The sequence below is a fragment of the Orbicella faveolata genome, unplaced genomic scaffold, assembly GCF_042242905.1.
Source record: "Orbicella faveolata isolate gen_17 unplaced genomic scaffold, um_ofav_v1 contig_34, whole genome shotgun sequence".
Taxonomy (NCBI): Eukaryota; Metazoa; Cnidaria; class Anthozoa; order Scleractinia; family Merulinidae; genus Orbicella; species Orbicella faveolata.
The window spans coordinates 7,414,311-7,432,870 of NW_028301563.1; the positions used below are offsets into that span (position 1 = coordinate 7,414,311).

General features: G+C 38.6%; 1 protein-coding gene, 1 long non-coding RNA gene and 1 pseudogene across 2 annotated transcripts in view; 2 read left to right on the plus strand and 1 right to left on the minus strand.

Moving 5' to 3' along the window:
* Positions 1 to 8,855, minus strand: part of LOC149104480 (uncharacterized) — a 193,773-nt gene extending 184,918 nt beyond the window's left edge. Inside the window, exon 1 of the long non-coding RNA XR_016201258.1 lies at positions 8,818 to 8,855. This is a non-coding gene — a long non-coding RNA (uncharacterized LOC149104480). The remainder of the gene's footprint in view (positions 1 to 8,817) is intronic.
* Positions 612 to 11,948, plus strand: LOC149104497 (uncharacterized). Its single transcript, XM_089270982.1, has 5 exons — positions 612 to 1,000; positions 7,849 to 8,105; positions 9,020 to 9,134; positions 9,666 to 9,788; positions 11,596 to 11,948. The coding sequence occupies exons 1-5, from the start codon at positions 937 to 939 to the stop codon at positions 11,733 to 11,735; spliced, it is 699 nt and encodes a 232-aa protein (XP_089127108.1). The 5' UTR covers positions 612 to 936; the 3' UTR covers positions 11,736 to 11,948.
* On the plus strand, positions 2,813 to 3,871 carry LOC149104498 (uncharacterized; annotated as a pseudogene).
* Positions 11,949 to 18,560: the final 6,612 nt, after the last annotated feature.

Here is an 18,560-nt window from a genome sequence, read left to right on the forward strand (position 1 = left end):
CTACCCTACATTTTTCTTATGAAATGGAAGTGGCAAGCCTATTCAACTCGTGATTAGTTTCTGGTTGTAAGCAAAAGGTATTTAGACTGTATTTTAGCTGAACCAGAGGAAGGCTGCCAGAGGTCCTAAAAGCGCTCTTGCGACGATTTTGTTGATAAAAACATACCAAACAGTGGTTTTTATATTACCATTTACCATGCAGTTTTAAGATCTTTATAAATGGGTTTGCTTTTCTAAGGAAATCTGTAAAGAAATATCATTTCCTTCTTCTTTAAGAGAAATGCTGATGTCAGCATTTTGTTGAGATTCAAGGCTAATTATCTTGAAAAAATGCGTGTTGCAAAGATCTACTTTTTTTCACGTGGTCCTAACCTGACACAAACATCTTTATATTTAGTAGGCACCGTCCTTAAAACGGTATGTGTTCTAACCAGTTAAGGGAATTTCAATTATTTAAACCTTGGGCTTTGCAAAACGATCACAATGGCCTTCTATTTTATGCAATTTAGGCATTTTCAATTCCCTCTTCTCTCTCACCAGCTGCGTCTTGATAACCTTGTCTCTTAAAACGTTTATTTTAAGCTTCCCGTCTTTTAATTAACCCTGTCGTCTCCAGCCATCCAGGAGCCTGTTTTACAAAATCCTAATCGAAACAAAGCGAACCTCATTAACAATACATAACAAAACGGAGGCTTGAAATGAACTTCTCAGCAAGATGTGGCATGCTTGTCAAAACAACAGCTTTATTGGCTCAAACTTCAGTGCACTGCAGTAAGACTCGTCCGTCCTGTCGTCGTTTTGAGTTTTCTCGTGGATTTTGTTTTAAACCGACACTTCAGTTAATTCGTGGAGCTATCCACGCGAGCTAATATTTATCATTGATGTACTAGTCGGAGGTTTATCTCTCGCGACAAGACTATCAATGTAATTTTCAACATGGACTACAGTACTCTTATTGTCTTCCTGTTGTGTAAACTGACGGCAGAAGTGAATTGCGAAGGTGAGTAGGCTGTTTTTTGGTTGGTTTGTTCCTTTCGCCTTTACATTTATGTGATACTTATGAGAAAAGTCTAATTTATCTTTAAAATAACAATGTTGTCCGGCAGAAAAGCTTCAAATAGCAAATCAAGCACAAGGTGACCGTGTGCTTTTCATCACGCCAAAAAACTTCAGTAATACTTTTGTTTGAATCAAAAGGAACGGTTTGTTCCGACTGTGTAATTATTATTACTTAAATTTCCATTTCCAAGTTCTGCAGATATCCTCGAGAATCAGGAAATGCCGTTGTTTGGGTATTTGGAGAAAAGAAAATTTCGAAATTTATTTCAGTGATATCATAATCACCTTTATTGCATCTTGTCTGTAAAGGTACCCGCTGTTTAAAATAATTCCTTGGAAGTCATTAGCGAATCAATTTCTGAAATTTATAGTACTCTATTAAATATAATACATCTTTGACGGGAAATTCTTTCTAAAATTCGTTGCTGTTAATGTAATGGAATAAATAGCTCCTTGAGATAAGGAACCCATCTTGTTATCAATAGTGACGTAATTATTTTCCGGTCTTCCGTTAGCAAACTGCGTGTGGCAAGGGCAAGTGAATCGCTCCGCTAGAATGATAAATGTGTACTTTTCTTTCTTACGACACCAAATATCAGTTTCAATTCTATTCAGCCTCTAATTGCTACATTTAAACTTTTGTATCGAAGAAAATAGAGAGAATGGTCGCAACTTCTAGCCGAGCTACATTCTGTTTTCAAAATGTATCCGCTCTAGTACGAATCCCAGGGGAAACGAAAAATAGTTTGAGACAGCGAGAGTTCGAAATAGCAGATAGTAAATGAGTGAGGGACAAATCCAAGGAAAATTGTTTCGAGTTTGGAATAACAGAGAATTCGAAATAACCCAGTTCGAATTAACCTGGTCCAACTGTACTTAATAAACTTGAGATATGTGCTGGTTAATTTCAAACTACCAAAGTAAAACGTTTCAATTTCGTTTAGAAAATAGCTCATATAAAATAAACGGGCTGTTTGGTTTAAAATCGTGTTTCTATTGAACAATTTTTCTCAATAGAGAGTGAGTAGCGTAATGGCATTCGTGATAGAGCACTAGCAGATTTAAACTGAAACTCGATAGAACTGGCACAGAAATAGCAGGAGCTGTTGACGTAATGATGATCCGAGCAAAGAGAATTTACCTTTGGATGATCAAAGTAAACAAGTTGTTTTCTTTTTTTTTTTTTTCTTTGTCGCGGAATTTGCTAAAAATAACAGAAAAATATCCCTCATGTTTCTATCGATTTTAGTGTAGAAACACGAGTCGACTCACGTTCCCAGAACATTTCTCTTTCTCCAAACTTACATTCGTGTTTCTATAACTTGATAGAAACACGGAACATGTTGTCAAATTCTATTAAAGAAACAAACCGTACATATTATAATTATTCGTGTCTGCCTGAAATTAATTATTGATACTGAATATTTATCATTAGAAAGTGAAAATTCGTCATTCAAGCGAACATAAGTAAAATTTCCAGTTCTTTGACGCAAATACCCCAGCCGGAGCCAATATGAGCCCGGTTGCCGGGCTGGCCCGTTAGCGGGATGGATTTTGTCTTGTGTTCGTATAGGGAATTTCATCCCAGTTACTGAGATGAAAGAATACCCGCGGGAATCCGGCCCACCTTAAGACTCTGAGAACGACTGTCAGCGCGAAATTCAAATCGGTAAACAAACAGGGCGCCACCTACAGTTGTATTGTTCGTACCTTCGCGTTGTCAGCTATCCGGTTGCTATGTTGCTACAGCTGAATGGCTTTCTTCTGCTGTGAAAAATACGCAGGCAAGGCTCAATGTAAGCGAAGTAAGCGAAGTAAGCGAAGTTGTTGGCACAAACCTTGTCGAACTGATTTGTGGTGGCAAAACATCTGGATCGGAGCAGAACCTGAAGACGATGTTGGAAGAAAACTTTCGAATGTCGAGGGCTTGTTTTGTGAACTTAGTATCGGAGCTAAGGCCTTACATTTCACCAAAGTCACCTTATCACAGGGCACTGCGTGCGGAAAAAAAAGGTGGCAGTTGCATTGTATTTTTTAAAAGATACCGGATCTCTGAGAACGATTAATAGTTTTGAAATAGCACTCAACACTGCATTAGCTGCTGTAAGTGAGGTTTGTCAGGCTATTCCAAACTATCTTGGCCCAAAATATCTCCATCTTCCAGAGAATGAAGAAAGCATGAGGGAGAAAGTAATAGCAGTTTTAAGCAAAATTTGGAATGACACAAGCTTTTAGTTGCATTGATGGGACTCATCTTCCAATTGAATGCCCATCAGAGAACTCACAAGATTTTTTCTGCTACAAACAATTCTTTTCATTAAGTGTAGAGGCTGTGTGTGACTACAAAGGTTCCATTATAGATGTTGAATAAATGCAGGTGGCCAGGAAGTGTGCATGATAAAAAAGTTTTTGCCAATTCAAGTCCTCTATCTATGCCAAACTAAGAAGCAGCAAATTGCCAAGTGCATTCCAAACTCTAGTTAAGGGAAGTGTTAAAATACCGAATTATCTCATTGGTGATCCAGCATACCTAGTGATTCCTTTCCGCATGAAAGAGTACGACGCATGTAACAGCAACTCGAAACAAGTCATATTTAACATGCTGCGTTCCGCTAAAAACCAAATCGAATGTGCTTTTGGGCGACTCGAGGCAAGATGGTCCATTCTCACTACAAAAGTGGACTCCAAGCTTGAGGTTCTCCCAACAATTATTTATGTATGTTTTGTATTGCACAATTATTGTGAGAAACATAATGTAAACATCGATGAGGATTTGGTCATGACTCAAACTGAACTTATGAAGGAGAATTAAGTGCAGTTTAAGAACATTCCTTATCCAGTTCAGTCTTGTGACGCAGGAAAAGGGATTGTTTTCAGGAGAAAGCTCACAGACCTAGTAATGAATAGTCTTTGATTTGGAACTCAAACTTTCACTTGCTTGTCGCAACACCTAAGTTTAAACTAAATAAAATGTCATTGACAGCAATATCGTTTAAAGATCCTTTAAACTCTAACTGTGGTTTATGAGTACTACCTGTACCCAGCCTCAAGGAGCACTGGAAATGGCAGGAAGGAGCATCCTTCTGTTTCATTTTGGGAAGCGAAAGGGTAGGGCTACACACAGGATCTACGGTGCTGACGTAGTTAATATTCTTGAACAAATCTAAAACAAATCAAATGTGAACTACATAACCCTGTTCCCAGAAGTGGTCACTTGGTCACATGATAAATTTTTATTACAATTTGGATACATTGTCAAGTAGAGGGGCTATCACGTAGTGGATATTGTTCTCATATAATACCAAATTTTTCCGAGAAGCAAAGCTAATGTATGGTCATCAGTTAGGAGAATTAGCTTTTAGATCTCGCGAGTGGAAGTGTTAACTAATTTTCAGCTTAATAGTTCCATATTGTGATAAAAAAAAGTAAATTTCAACTAATTAACAAGATTTATCTATTTATTACATCCATTTTGAAATCACTGGCTATCCTTGCAATCTGATTGGCTCTCAATGGTGCGACTTATTCACGAATCGCACTATTTTTTGCTCTAAATCGCATCTTTTTCTCAGCCATTGAGAATGGGACAGTAAAACAAAACAACAAATCAGATTTCAATATTAGTTTAAAGTAAACAATAACATTTCAGGAAAATGAAAGGGAAAAAGCCATTGTGTGGAGAATTTAGCAACTAGTATTGCCAAAACTTTGTTGTTATTGTGTTTTTTTTTTCCAAAAAACTTGACGAATGTAATTAATTACAGTTTCTAAAATGACGATTATCAGCTCCTTCAGGCTGAACACCTACTTTAATGGAAGTTTCCAACTTTCAGTGTCCATTTTGATGAATATTTTGGCGATTTTTCTTCAACATCTGCTCAAAATCCGTATGATACCGAGTCCAGTAAAACATAAACAAACGAAAACCACACAACAATAAATTCAGGGCCATCTCAAGAAGGTAGATGTTTCCAGGTTTCTGGTAGTTTCAAACGAAGCAACAAAAGAGCTCAACTCTGTCGCTATGAATAAACAAAGTCAAAATACACCCCGCTCCACAAAACAGTGAATGAATGAACGTCTTACGAAGCTGGTGTTAGTCCCGCCATCTTGGAAATATCTTGAAACAAATGGCGTCGCAAGAACTTGACAAGGTCCTGAGTATTGAGTCCTTCGCCGAGGTCACAAAAAGAAACGGAGATGATAACGAGCTGGACTCCCTTAAAATCATGCCATTAAACGGTATGAAAGAAAAAAAACGTACCATCCACTGGGCATCGTGCACTCGAGGGAGTTTCACAACTCAAAAGAAATCCATCGCAGAATTACGCAGGATGCACCTTCAAATTCCTTCTCCAAAGACAATGAAAAGTCTCAGCTTCAACCACAGAAGAAAGAAAGACCTTCCATCATTGATTCAAGCGACAAGAATTGAACTTTTATACCTGAGACAGACTATTTTCGTTCTGACTTCGGAACCGCTTGTTTCTTTGTCATGCTCGGATGAGTTTTCGTCACATGACATCGTTTTGCATACCAAATGAGACGTAAAGGTGTTTCCGGCTCCGCTTTTTTTTTTAACAAACCGGCTACTGGAACAATACACCAAAGGTCTAAAAATTAAGGCGATAAAATTGTGCGATTTCAAAATGGATCTAATAAAGTGGCAATTGAACTTCATGTCGTGCAATTTTGGTCTGAAATCATACTTGTGATTTCAAATCGAACTCGCGCTACGCGCTCGTTCGATTTTGAAATCACGCGTATGATTTCAGACCAAATTGCACTCCACTCAATTCAATTACCATTATGAACTACTACAATAACATAAACAAAGAATAGAAATAACAGCAGAACAATAAGTATTGAAATTTGAGTTCAACTTCTTTGTCCAGCTGAGAGTTTAAAAACTGGTGTTATTTCCATTTGGTGGGTTAAAGTTGTGTTTGCAAAGACTAATCACTACACTGATCACTTCAGTCTTGTGATACTTATTTTTGTTATTAAAAGTTTCCACTTGGTTCTTGCTGGCTTTGTGGGCTATAGAACTGGGTATACACACATTCAGCTTCCTGAGGTGTAACTTGAACACGTGTGAAACCGCGTGGGGTCGTGTACAGTTGAAAATGTTTTGTCCCGGTAACCGGGCTAGAGTAGTCTAAGAGCCTTTTCATATGAGCCCGGTCAACCGGGCTGGCTTGGTTTCCGGGATCTCACCTCGCCACTCTTTCCTTTGTAAAAATTTCGATGTGTTAATAAGAGAAGCCGGGCTGGCCCGTTGACCGAGATCTCGGAAACCGGGATGAAAATTTTCCCATATGAACACTTCAGCCGGCCCGGGTAACCGGGAAGAAGCTTTCTGGACAAAATGGCTTCGCTTTCCCAACATAGCGCCAAAAATGGCATACTTTTTGTCTTGTACGTATGTATTTCCACTTTAGGAGTATGCGAATTAACTTTATTAGTAAAGTTACAAGAGTCCACAAAGCTACGACCGCCGCGAACGATACAAGTTTATGTTCTACCATTTTGGTTGCGTTTCTTTGGATTTCATCCCGGTCGACCGGGCTGAAATTTCCCGTATGAACAGACAACAAAATTCGTCCCGGTTACCGGGCTCATATGGAGAGGTCCTTAGAGTGCTCATATGGGAACGATTTCCAGCCCGGCCGGCTGCCGAGATCTCGGTTGTAACCGGGCCAGCCCGGCTTCTCATACGAACAAATCGAAATTTTTACGAAGAAAATAGTGGCGAAGCGAGATCTCGGAAACCGGGTTCATATGATCACTACATTGTTAAAACACATTGAAAAACAGTACTTCGTAAAAATCGAATAATTACGTGGATACTCTCTTAAAACATCAGAGGATCTAAACACCTTGTTCCATGCATTAGCAATTCTATCAACTGTCGCAACAAAAAATATTGTAGTTGATTGTAATTGATTTATTCATCGCACGAGATCGCCAAATATACAGTTCTCCAAGGAATATAAAAAGCATGTTTCCTCGGCAGTCCCTCTGTTAAGACACTTAGGTACCACTCAGGAAGGAGTAGCCTCATACAAAAGAAAAATATTCCTAAAAAATAAGGGGAGCCTTTTGACTCCAATGTAAACTTGAGGTCAAAATCCTTCACTGCACTAGCATTCCTGCCACTACCTATACGTATTCAGCAAATGCCAAGATAAGTACTTCGAATGCACTTCCGGCAACGTAAGCACCAGTGAACCATCGTGCCTTTCGATCTTTTCATGGATTTCCGCCATGTTGTTTAAGACATTTAAGTAACTAAAGACGCTATATTGTCTCCTGTTCTTGGCATAGTAGCTCGCGGCTATCATGATTACAGCAAATTCAAATTTCAATGGCAGTTTTCGACAATCTGTCTCTTGACAGAACCCTGCCGCAAACTGGAATTCAGTCTGAGCCAGCTATCGTTTCATGCTTGGAAAACGACTTATGGCTAACGTGATGAAAACCGTTAAGCCATATTGGAAGGGTTCTGGGGAACACTCCACTTCCTCAGTGGGTACCCCCGGTGGAGGCATCAACCGGGGAGTCCCTGACGCGATACATGATAAGGCCCAGTCTAAAAGGGGTCACATAAGATGACCCCACCTAAGAGGGGGGGGGGGGGGTGGGCATATTCCTTAATAAGACATCATCTTGGAGGAGGAACATCTCTTAAAACGAATCACTTGTATGGGAGTGGTTACTGTATGTATTCAAGAAAATCAAACTGAATTCTAATGATAATTATCGATCATCTGACTCTTTACTCAACAGACCCGTGCCGTCAACTGGAGTTCCGATCCGCGCTCTCGTTTCAAGGCAAACGACTTATTAACCACGTAATAAAAACCGTTGAGTCCGTTTTCAAAGACTTCTGCGGAGCTCTCTGCTTTATGGAACCCAACTGTGTCAGTTATAACATGGAATTAAGGTCTCCGGCGATCACTAATTGTGAACTGAATAATTCAACTCACTTTGAATACCCTAGTGATCTAAAGTCAATGCAAAATTACATTTATCGTGGATCAAAGGTTAGTGTGTGGTTTCTAATCAAATTAGGTTTCTAATCAAATTCATCTGAAACGATCAAAGAGCGGAAAATATGAAGTAGCTGAGCGAAAGATCAACTTTCCTGATGTGCTTAGCTTAATTAATAGCAAAATTGGTTAATTAATAATCCCATTCAGTTTGTAAAATCTTATGTTAGTAGAATTTTAGATGAACTGTATCTATCATGTATAAACTTTGTACGAAGTTTAATTTAATTTTACTTTATTTTAATTTTATTATGCATTGCCCCATAATGATTCGATTTAGCGCCCTCCTTCCAATAAGCGCCTCCTTTCGAATTGGCGTCCCACTTCGAATGTGTTTTTATTAACTAGTAAGCGCCCCTATTCCCACAAGAGCTACCATTCCCTTCCGTTACGATGAGCAATTATTTTATTTTCACGCGACAAGGATTCTTTTTCGAGATCCCCGAATCGGACGTCGAAGACGCCGCACCGGAAAGCTTTTATTTACGTACTGATGTACCGTAAGTGACACGTAAGTGGCGTCGAAATGACTAAAATTCCCTCACGTTAACTGAACATTTACCGTATATTTGTTACTGATACAGTTTCTGTTAATAAATACCGTGCTAAAGTTTTGTTTTAAACATTCGCCTGTTTCTCAAGAAAGAAATAAGCACCCTATCCTGAATAAGCGGCCTTCTCGAATAAACGCCCTCCCTTGAGCTACCAAAAAAAAAAAAAAAAAAAAAAAAAAAAAAAAAAAAAAAAGCGCCCCGGGCGCTAAATCGAGTCATTACGGTGTCGTGCATCGATAAAGCTTGTCGGTCTGTCTGTCTGTCTTTAGGTTTTCAGAGGAACGAAACGGAATAAATTTGGGAATAAAATGAGAATGTAACTCCAAATTTTATTCTTCTTTCTTCTTGGCTAAGAATGCCTGTGGAGAGAAACCGTGTCAGAACAATGGCACGTGCCAGGCGGGATTTACTAACAAAGGATATCGATGTTTGTGTTCTCCTGGATTCAAGGGTCAGGATTGTACAGAGGGTAAGACAGTTTACGTTATGGTCTCATCGCTGAAGTTTTCCTGCAAAGAAACAACCAGCCAGTGTCCTAGAATGTACATCTGTCTGTCAACATACATTGCTACTTTCATCTCGCCAATGCATTATCACAGCCTGGGGACAACGGTTATCTTCTCACAATATCGACTGTTATTTCCATGATTTAATTAACCTTTAAGTTATTGAGTCGTATTTCCCTCGTTCCCCCTAACCATGAGTTACCAAAATCCAATTAGCGTCCTTGGTCGGGTTTTTCGTAAGCCGGATGACGCTAACCCGCGATTAAAAGTTAAGCATTACCTTTTCTTGTATAAAAACGTTATTGACTACTTATTTTTTGGTGTAGTTTGAGAATACTCTAACTAAAAACTGAAGGATAACACAACATAAACGAAAACCGTCTTCTATAATGGACCCTTTAACCAAAAAGAACCAAAAGCAGTTTGGAGTTGAGATCATTAGTCTGCATAAAACACGAGGTAAGTATTTCGCTGTTGTCGCTTTCTTTTTTCAGATGTTGACGAATGCACTTCAGCTTCGCACAAGTGTCATGCCAATGCTGACTGTGTTAATACTCATGGTTCATACAACTGTACGTGTAATCCAGGACATACTGGAGATGGACACAACTGCACAGGTGAGACCAATAATGTAATGTTCCAATAATTAATGATCACAAGTTATAGGTTATTTGGTGGCACAGAATTTAGTGGATCACTAGGTTACGTACTATGAACTGTACTTATTTTATTTAGAAAGTATCCTGTAAGAAACTGCGCTGAAAGAAACACTTATGCTGAAAAAAAGGCCTTCAACTTTTGGCCTTTGGATTTTCGTTAGAATTTTTTCAGTGTCAATTCATTCATCCTATTTTCAAAATTTTGGTTTGTCGTCTGTTTTTTCACGCCATTTGAAATTACCAGAGATATTCGGGTCAAGCTAAATAGAGAGGTTTAGGTCAAATGGGCCATTTCCAAGTTGGACTAAAACGAGGCCTGGTACACAACCGCTCAGATGAAAACGAATTTAACTTGCATGCGAAAGGGTCGGCACCAAGATTCCCTTTGAGAAAGACGCAAAACGTAATTCTGAAATGGCCTGTTGGGTCGTCTTTAACAAAATTCCTTTTTTCTTGTTTTCTTGGACAACATTGCAGAATTAGTATCATTTCACTATCATTATTATTTTGGACTAATTTTCCCACAGCTTACGATTTTTTACCGACCTTCTGAGGAAATACTCCTTTTCTTTGGCCATCTTAGCTTAATAAGAAATAACACACAAACTCCAGTGACAAACATGACAATAAAACGCCAAATTGACGTTGTGGCAACGGGCTTTCCTTTAGGTCCTGTTTTGGCCAATATCTTTATGTGCCATTTTGAAGAGAAAAGGGTTCTTAACAACAACGCTCGCCCTTCCATTCAGTTTCGATACGTTGACGATACCTTCACCTTGTTCGACAGTAAAACATAGCAACTCAGTTTCTACACTAGAACTGTCGTTACGCAAATATCAAATGTACCGTTGATTTTGAAGAGAACAGGACAATCCTTTTCCTGGATATCCTCATCAAACGCCAAAGTCATACTTTGTCAACATCTACTTACCGAAAGAAGACCTTTACCGGCCTGTACACAAAATGGGACTCCTTCACACCTAGGAAATAAAAAGCAAACCTCATCCGCACGCTCACTTTTTGTTGTTAAAGTATCTGTCAATCACGTCACGTCAACTGGTCACAACTTAAAATGGGACCACTTTGAGATATTAGCAAAAGGTGTGCCAGATACACATTCCAAGATAAAGGGGACTCTACTATTTAGAGAGCTGAAACCTTCCCTACATGATAATGTTAGCAGCGAAAAACTTTGTCGTTATTAGTTTGCATCTTTTAATATGCAAAGTTTTTCCAGCTTCCGTCATTGTTATTGTTAATTACTTATCTAAAATTCAGTTGTTACTCCTATTCTAAACGGTCACTTCTGAAGATGTATGGCGAAACATGCCAAACGCCAAGTTAAATGAATTTTGTTTTCCAACATGCGTTTTATTGTCATGTTTGTCACCGCAGTTTGTGTGTTATTTCTGGGAAAATAATTTTGAAATCCAAGTTAGTGGTCCAACATGGCCGGCTAAATGACGTCACATGACGTCATAACAACAGAAAAAAAAAAGCAACAACTTATCTTGTACGAATTTTGCAGCAAGCCAAGAGATATCATTATACGTAAAATGAACTTTCCATGTCTTACTACAACGAAAACCCAGAGGGTACTTCTGTCCACCCACCCCTCCCTTGCTACGGTTGGGCCGGTACGTGTAAGAAAAAAAAAACAGCATGACTCACAATTCTAAACACACAGAGTCAATTTCATAAACTCTTGGGGTGGAAACGCAGATATCACATAAATATAACTATTATATCACATTCTATCTCCCAGATATCGATGAGTGTGCTGCACAGAACGACCCATGCGCTGCCGTTGCTGACTCTACGTGCAGTAATACGCATGGATCGTACGATTGCCAATGCAAAGATGGATTCGTAAAGAACGGTGCAATCTGTGAAGGTGCAATGTAATTTGGTTCATAACTTGAGTATCCTTATGTTGCTTAAAAATTAGTTACAACCTGTCCGTGAGGAGTTGCTATCCGCTTCATCCCCCATTGTGTGTAAGACATACCTCAATTGGCCATTTTTGTATTCTCGGTGTTGGACTGGAACTACAATCGTGGACAAAAGTCCTTGGGACACTTATGTTATGTAACGAATTATCTGTGTTATAGAACTAAAGTTTGAAAAAAAAAAAACCCTGCTATATCCTTTAAAAAACGCGTTGCTGTTCCCCCTCCCCACCCAACACAATGTTGAAAATCAGGTGAAATTGCAGGTTCTAGTTTTCAACATTGTATGGGGAGGTGGGGGGCGAAGTTAGGCAGGTTAAGTTGTGTTCGCCTCTGGCGTGTGGGCAAAAGCGCCAAAAGTGCAAATTTGTCCCAAGACTGCTTTGTATTTCATAGATACTATCTTAATTTCTAAGTCAGCGTTCCCCAGTTTGGTTAAAGATGGCTGTTAAAGGATTCTTGATAATTTGGGCAACGAATCTTTAGTCGGAAATTATGCCTAAACTAATTTGTTCGAATAGGCATCGCATTGTTTCCATTCTGTCTTACGCCGAGTAAGTCCCGTATCTCTCTGTGCTGTATTAACCATTTCAAGCGCGGACATATGACGAGAGTAAAGAAGCGTAGCATAAACTGATATTGTCACAATAGTCTTTCCAATTTTTGAAAATTAAGTGATACGTAAGCAAACCTATCTACTTCTCTTCGTGATCAAGGGTTAGTCTCTAGTCCTGTGGTTGAATCGATATTTGATTAGACGTAGATTTAGAAGCGATGTGATAGACTGCTACTTGCGTTTGTCTTCATAACCAGTTCATTCAGAAAAGTGTCGCACTGTCAGCATGTAAAACGAGGAAGTGAGACAAATCTTAAACTAGCTTTACCTCTCATACCTAAAAAGGCAAAGGACAACAGTTTTGGTGCAGAAGGCGAGAAACGTATCAAACTACCAGAGATTTCTTAAATCTTTATTGTAGTTGATTGGTAGATTCTGAAGAGTGGATCTCTGTGGCTCGGAAGAACTAATACGATGAAGCTTGAATACAATTGAATGTTCGCAATACTGACGCTGATCGCAAGTGAACTCGAAACCTAAAATTCTACTCCCAAAACGAACTATTCATGATCTGTCAAAGAAAGGAGAACGAACTATTCATGAGCTGTCATATACAGGAAACCGCAATCGTTAAACTATTTAAGACCACAGAGAAACATCAAAAAAAATAATAATCACGCATATTTCGATAATCACGCATTGTTAAAAGTCACGCATTCTTCGTAACTCACGGGCTGTTCGTGTTCATGTTCATAGATCACGCAGCGAGTGTAGAACTGTTGATAACAAGTTTCAAGAAACCATGTTTACTTGATTAAAAGTTATTGCTGAGTATTTCCTCGTCATTGGAAAAAGTGTCTAACAGTTAACTGGAGGTGCTTACTGTAAATCCTTGGGCAGTCACGAGATCTTTTTAAGTCTAAAAAAAATATCCTATATGAGATACGTGCATCATCTGAATACTACATCATGTATGAGATACGTGCATCAGCCATATTTACCAAATCAAAATTACTTCAATTTTCTTATCTTGTGTTTTATACCTGATTTTACTTTGTGATACATGTATATATGGCTGATTCTTTAAAACAGTCAGTTTCTTAGCGCGAGTAGAATAATCAACTCTGCATTATTTTGGTCTGTTGGTCGAAACTCACAAAGATCTCAGAGGAAGTTGCTGCTGTTTTTCAAAAACCACCCACAAGCCAGGCAAAGTTTGGAGCAGACAAGAGAACTCTGATCTGTTATTTATTTGTTGGGTTTGGGGTTCGTTCATGTAAAAGCCTTCCTTGTATAATAAGATACAAACACAGAACTCGAGAAAGCGCTGTTGACATTGTGATGGCACGAGTAAAGAGAATTTACATTTTGATTTTTCTTCGTTTTCTTGCATTTTTTCCCGATGAAAAGGAATTTAAAACATAGCATAAATTAACGTGAATTCATGATCGTGCAGTGGGTGATAATCAGCTGCTTGAATATGTGACCTCCTTCTTCGGGTTAGATGTTGGGGGAGCCTGAAGCTAGGAAAGAGATGAGACACGGGGTAACCGTCATCTCGAGGAAGCTAAACAGGGAACCGCAGTTAAGAAAGAATGAATCGAAAGAAGTTGAAATAAATTTCGGCTCTCAACTTTTGAAACTTTCTGAATTTTAAAGAAAGGAATTATCGTCCACCACAAATACACGAGTTATTTTGAATCTCGGATTTTTTGGCCCATGTATCTAGCTACTTCGGCACTCCCGAATATCTCAGTTTATCATCCATGAAATTTTTTCGCTCCCACACGACTAGTCTAAAAGTAAATTTATCACATGCACTTCGACATTAACTCTTCCTCAAAGCCCACAGTTTTCTTCCCGGAACAAATAATGTCCACCGACAAATATACGAGCATAGTTACGTTCCAAATGGAAGCATTTTTTATGTCTATTTACTGTGATGCTCTCGATCCCTCACCGCATTCACGCGTATGAGATAGAAGTCCATTACACATTGTGCTCAGCACTTTCTAAGGTTACCCCAACAATGAGCCAGTCCTCGATATAATTGAATTAGGACAGGATTAGGTCAATAGTTTTAGTGAGGTTGTTTGTTTTCGTTCTTTTCCTCAGTTTTCTACGTCAATGATCTCAGACTTTACTACACAGCAGCGAAAAGTAAAAATATTAATCACCATTGGTTTTTAATCATGGCTTAACGTTTATCGGCAACGGGCCTCAGATAATAAGATGCAGTGTGAGAGTAAAGTGTCTTTTCTTTCAGATCGGAAAAAGGTAATAAGCATGCGCGAGGTTTGGCTGTGCCCCAGGCTCCAAGTTTGAAAAAAATGGCGGGAATTTCGTCGATCGTGTGAACAAAAAAGTTACCAACATAATATACTTTCTCAATTTTTCCGGTAAGCATCAACATTTTAACGTCTCTATGGAGAGCCTGTTTATTGTTTTTCGGACACAATTAACCTAAGGAAGGTGTCTGAGCACGTTATTTCCCGGCGTTATACAAGGAATTTTGGTGCGAAACCACATTTTTCCCACAAACACTCTCATATCGCATCCATATAAGTACACCATGCACTGAATATTTAAGCTAGAGAGCCTATCGGCTGGCAGGGAGAGTCTTGTTTTCTTAACAGTGAAATGCGGAAAAAAACTCATGCCTACCGAAGTATAAATAAATCAACCAAAGGGCATCCTCGTGTACCTTATTACAGTCCGCCGTTCTTTCCACCATTGCCGCCTGCATTATTACCTGAGTCTGCAAGTAGGGTTAGGGATGCGCAGAAAGCTGCAGTACGTTTTTCCGCTCTGAAGTCTTGTCTAAGAACATAACGCTTCCGATTAGACTTGAACCCAGACCTCTTGACTAGGAGTCCAACGCGCGCTGTAACAAATGCGATTTCTAAAGCAATTCCTTCAAGAAACCCAAATGCTTGTTATGATTTTCGAAGATCAAAGAACTATTGCTAAGTTTCAAACGATTTCAGAGGACCATCCAGGATACCTCACCTGCTACTAATATTATTTTAGTTTTATCCACACTATCGGCATCAACCACCCTCTTGTTTCTGTACCAGTGATCCTCCTTTACCTGCTCCATTAGTAAGTGCTGTCAAATGAGAATCTTTTACAAACAATTCTCAATCTGTTTAGTTCGCTGCTGACAATATTTGATTTTTTCTTTTTAGCTGACGTGTGTCGAGGATACACAATCTTGAGCAGTACTGATAGAAAAGTCACGTACACAGAGACAGAAGATTTGTGTGATGACAGTCTTACAAATGATGACTGGTATCGCTTCGAGGGTGACGCAGGAACGAGAACGCCTACCACATGTGTAGCAGGAAAAAAATGTGGTACAACCTTCCCAGGCTGGTTGAAAGCCAATCATCCTACAGTATTAGAAGGCGTAATAGAAGGTTACGTTTGCTTTCAAGAATTTGAAAAGTGCGAAGCAAGATGCCCATTTAAAATAAAAGTGAAGAACTGTACCTCCTATTATATATACAATCTGTATCCCCCACCGGGCTGTCCCCGGCGCTACTGCGTCACTGACTCACCCTGAAATCAAATAAACTCTTTGTTAGGTAACAGCTAATTGAACTGGGTAACATGGTGTGATAGAACTGTTAGCTACGAAATGTCTTTTTCAATTACAACACTTAAACCTGATCTAAATGAATACGGGATCAGGTGTTAATCATAGTGTTAATCCACCCGATCTGTGATAGGGTCAGGTGTAAAGCAATAGGTGTTCATTCGTTTATAGTTCCCACACTGTAGCTAAACAGTAAAAGGGCCCTAGCACGGAATGCCTAGCCATTTTACAACACGCGAGGGAATAAATCTAAGATCACAGGTCATAGCAATTTCAGTACCAAGGTTAATTAAAATCTGGGATAACCACATTGATAGTAGTTGAATTGCAAAGTGCACTATTTGATTTGCTTTGTTTGAACAAACTGATGGTAACAGCAATTACATTTTTGCATAAAATGTTAAAGTACAGTCATGGTAAATTTAAAATTACTGTGGGTGCATTTGTTTCAACATACGCGTATAGTTCTCATATTTCCTACGCCAGTTTTTCATAAATGCGTCAATAAAACCCAAATCCCCCAGGAAAACGTAAACAGATTTTACTTGTGCTGGCATTTTTGGCCAAAAATGGTAGGGAACAAGTTTTTAAAAAATTATGAGAAAGCTCGTGAAAAAGCTTATGCCACAGCATCGTTCTGCACCCGCGATTCTATAGCACGAAAGACATGGGACGTGTTTTTGTTTGTTTTTGTTTTGTTTTGTTTCTTTTTCTCTTTTAACTTAGTTAAATAGCTAATCTTTAAATGTCTTTCAATCATTTTATTGACAAACTTCAAAGGAGCAAAATAAATGCGAAGATTTATGTTGGAACGTCCACGACCATGCACAACCTATGGTTTTCAGCTCATACCATTTACATGAATTACGATACTGGAAACCGGTTTCTTTTGGTTAGTTCCTCGAACACGACAGAAGTAAGTAAACTTAACAAACCGAATGTGGTTTAGCGTGGTCTGTACTCAATGGAATGCCAATCGATATAAGTCGTTACGAACCACATACCTTATCTTCGAAGCATTTTAAAATTATTTTTCCAACAGTTTCTTTGACTTTTTTTTTACCTACAGACAGAACGAAGCATAAAGCTTTGCATCCATAATGGCGGTTGACACGAAACTTTGAATTTATGTAGTAGTTGCGAAATGCTATTTTTTTTTTTACGTCTTACAAGAGTCAAAACAAGCAACGTAAACAAACTCTTGAGAATGTGCAGTACGGACTGGAAATCATTTTTAAGAGTCAAAAAAGTAAAGTAAAAAATATACTTATATTAAGAGATTTCTTTTACACGACAATTGCCTTTAAGTCTCTTGAGTTTAGACATAGCTTAGCTATATATATTGTACAGGCCTACCGATAATTTAACATGCAGTAATAACAAGATATGTATTTATCCTGGTTAACCGATCAGCTCATTGATAATCGTTGATCACTGATAATTTTCGACCAACTAAATGCCAGATTCAGGATGTACATGTAAGCATATACCAAAACAATTATTGATCTCAGGCTCAGTGAATGTTAGTGAATAATTAACTTTTGCGCATCTCAGACTCATTAACTATTAACAACAATGTTCCCTTTGAGTTTTGCAAAATAATTCAGTGCTAGATAAAGCATATGCTAGTAACTACGGAATGTGATGTTAAGAAATGTAACCGTATAACTAGATACTCAAAAACTGCAATCTGATTAATATTTTCCGTCTTCTTGATTAACTTCATGTCTCATTTGTCGAAAATACAAATAAAACATAATAGCACGCGTACGAAAAAATAAACTTTATTCACTGTCTATCATTTTATCCAGCTTGTTCTTAATCTGGTGGGTTTCCTAAATCTAAGTATCAAATGGTTCGCTTACAACCTCAATTTATCAATCACCTCTGGTTTTCTTACACTATCACTGCTGACGGTAGCGATTGTAGCCGTTTTTCTCCCAGTCACACTGACAAGTAACTAGGTGTATTTCAGCTCCTCCCTGGACATGATGCTGGTCCATCGGTAGCAGGGTAAATCTCAGCATTAAATTTGCCGTATCCATTTATACACCTGGGTGGAGAGAGGCACTGTGAGAACGAATGTTAAAAATAGGAGTTCAGATTCTCTTACGTAGATTTGTTAATTGCAACCATTTATTAATTAAATTGGATTTGAATCTTCGGCGAACAACGGGCTATAAAGAGGCATACCTATTTCTAACATTAACTGAAAGAACGTGTAACGAATTTCTGACCCAATTATAGAAATTCCTACTAGTCATTTTCAGGAGTAATCGAAATCTTATTTATTCTTACTACAACGATACACTGACATGCAGACGAGTGATGAGAATATAGAAAATAAATCATCAAGTGGGGACATTGTTTTAATGCAACACCAAAATCCTTAAATCAGCATACTGAATGATGTGTAATTGTAACTAATAAAGAAAATTCATACAGTGGACCTCGATATAACGAAAGACCAACGGAGTGGCAAACTATGTTCGCCACAGCGAGGTTTCGTAATATCGAGGTTCTTTCTCCATATATTTTACTATTAATGGGGCCGGGAAAATCATTTCGTATACCGAGGACTTCGCTGTGCTAGAGGTTCGTTTAATCGAGGTTTCACTTTACCTTTA

What these genes read in the sequence shown, in the direction of transcription:
- LOC149104497 (XM_089270982.1), top strand. Translation starts at nt 937, where the DNA reads ATGGACTACAGTACTCTTATTGTCTTCCTGTTGTGTAAACTGACGGCA. An exon ending in ACATTTATCGTGGATCAAAG is followed by an intron (nt 8,106 to 9,019) that starts GTTAGTGTGTGG and finishes TTCTTGGCTAAG; the next exon opens with AATGCCTGTGGAGAGAAACC. An exon ending in GGGTCAGGATTGTACAGAGG is followed by an intron (nt 9,135 to 9,665) that starts GTAAGACAGTTT and finishes TTCTTTTTTCAG; the next exon opens with ATGTTGACGAATGCACTTCA.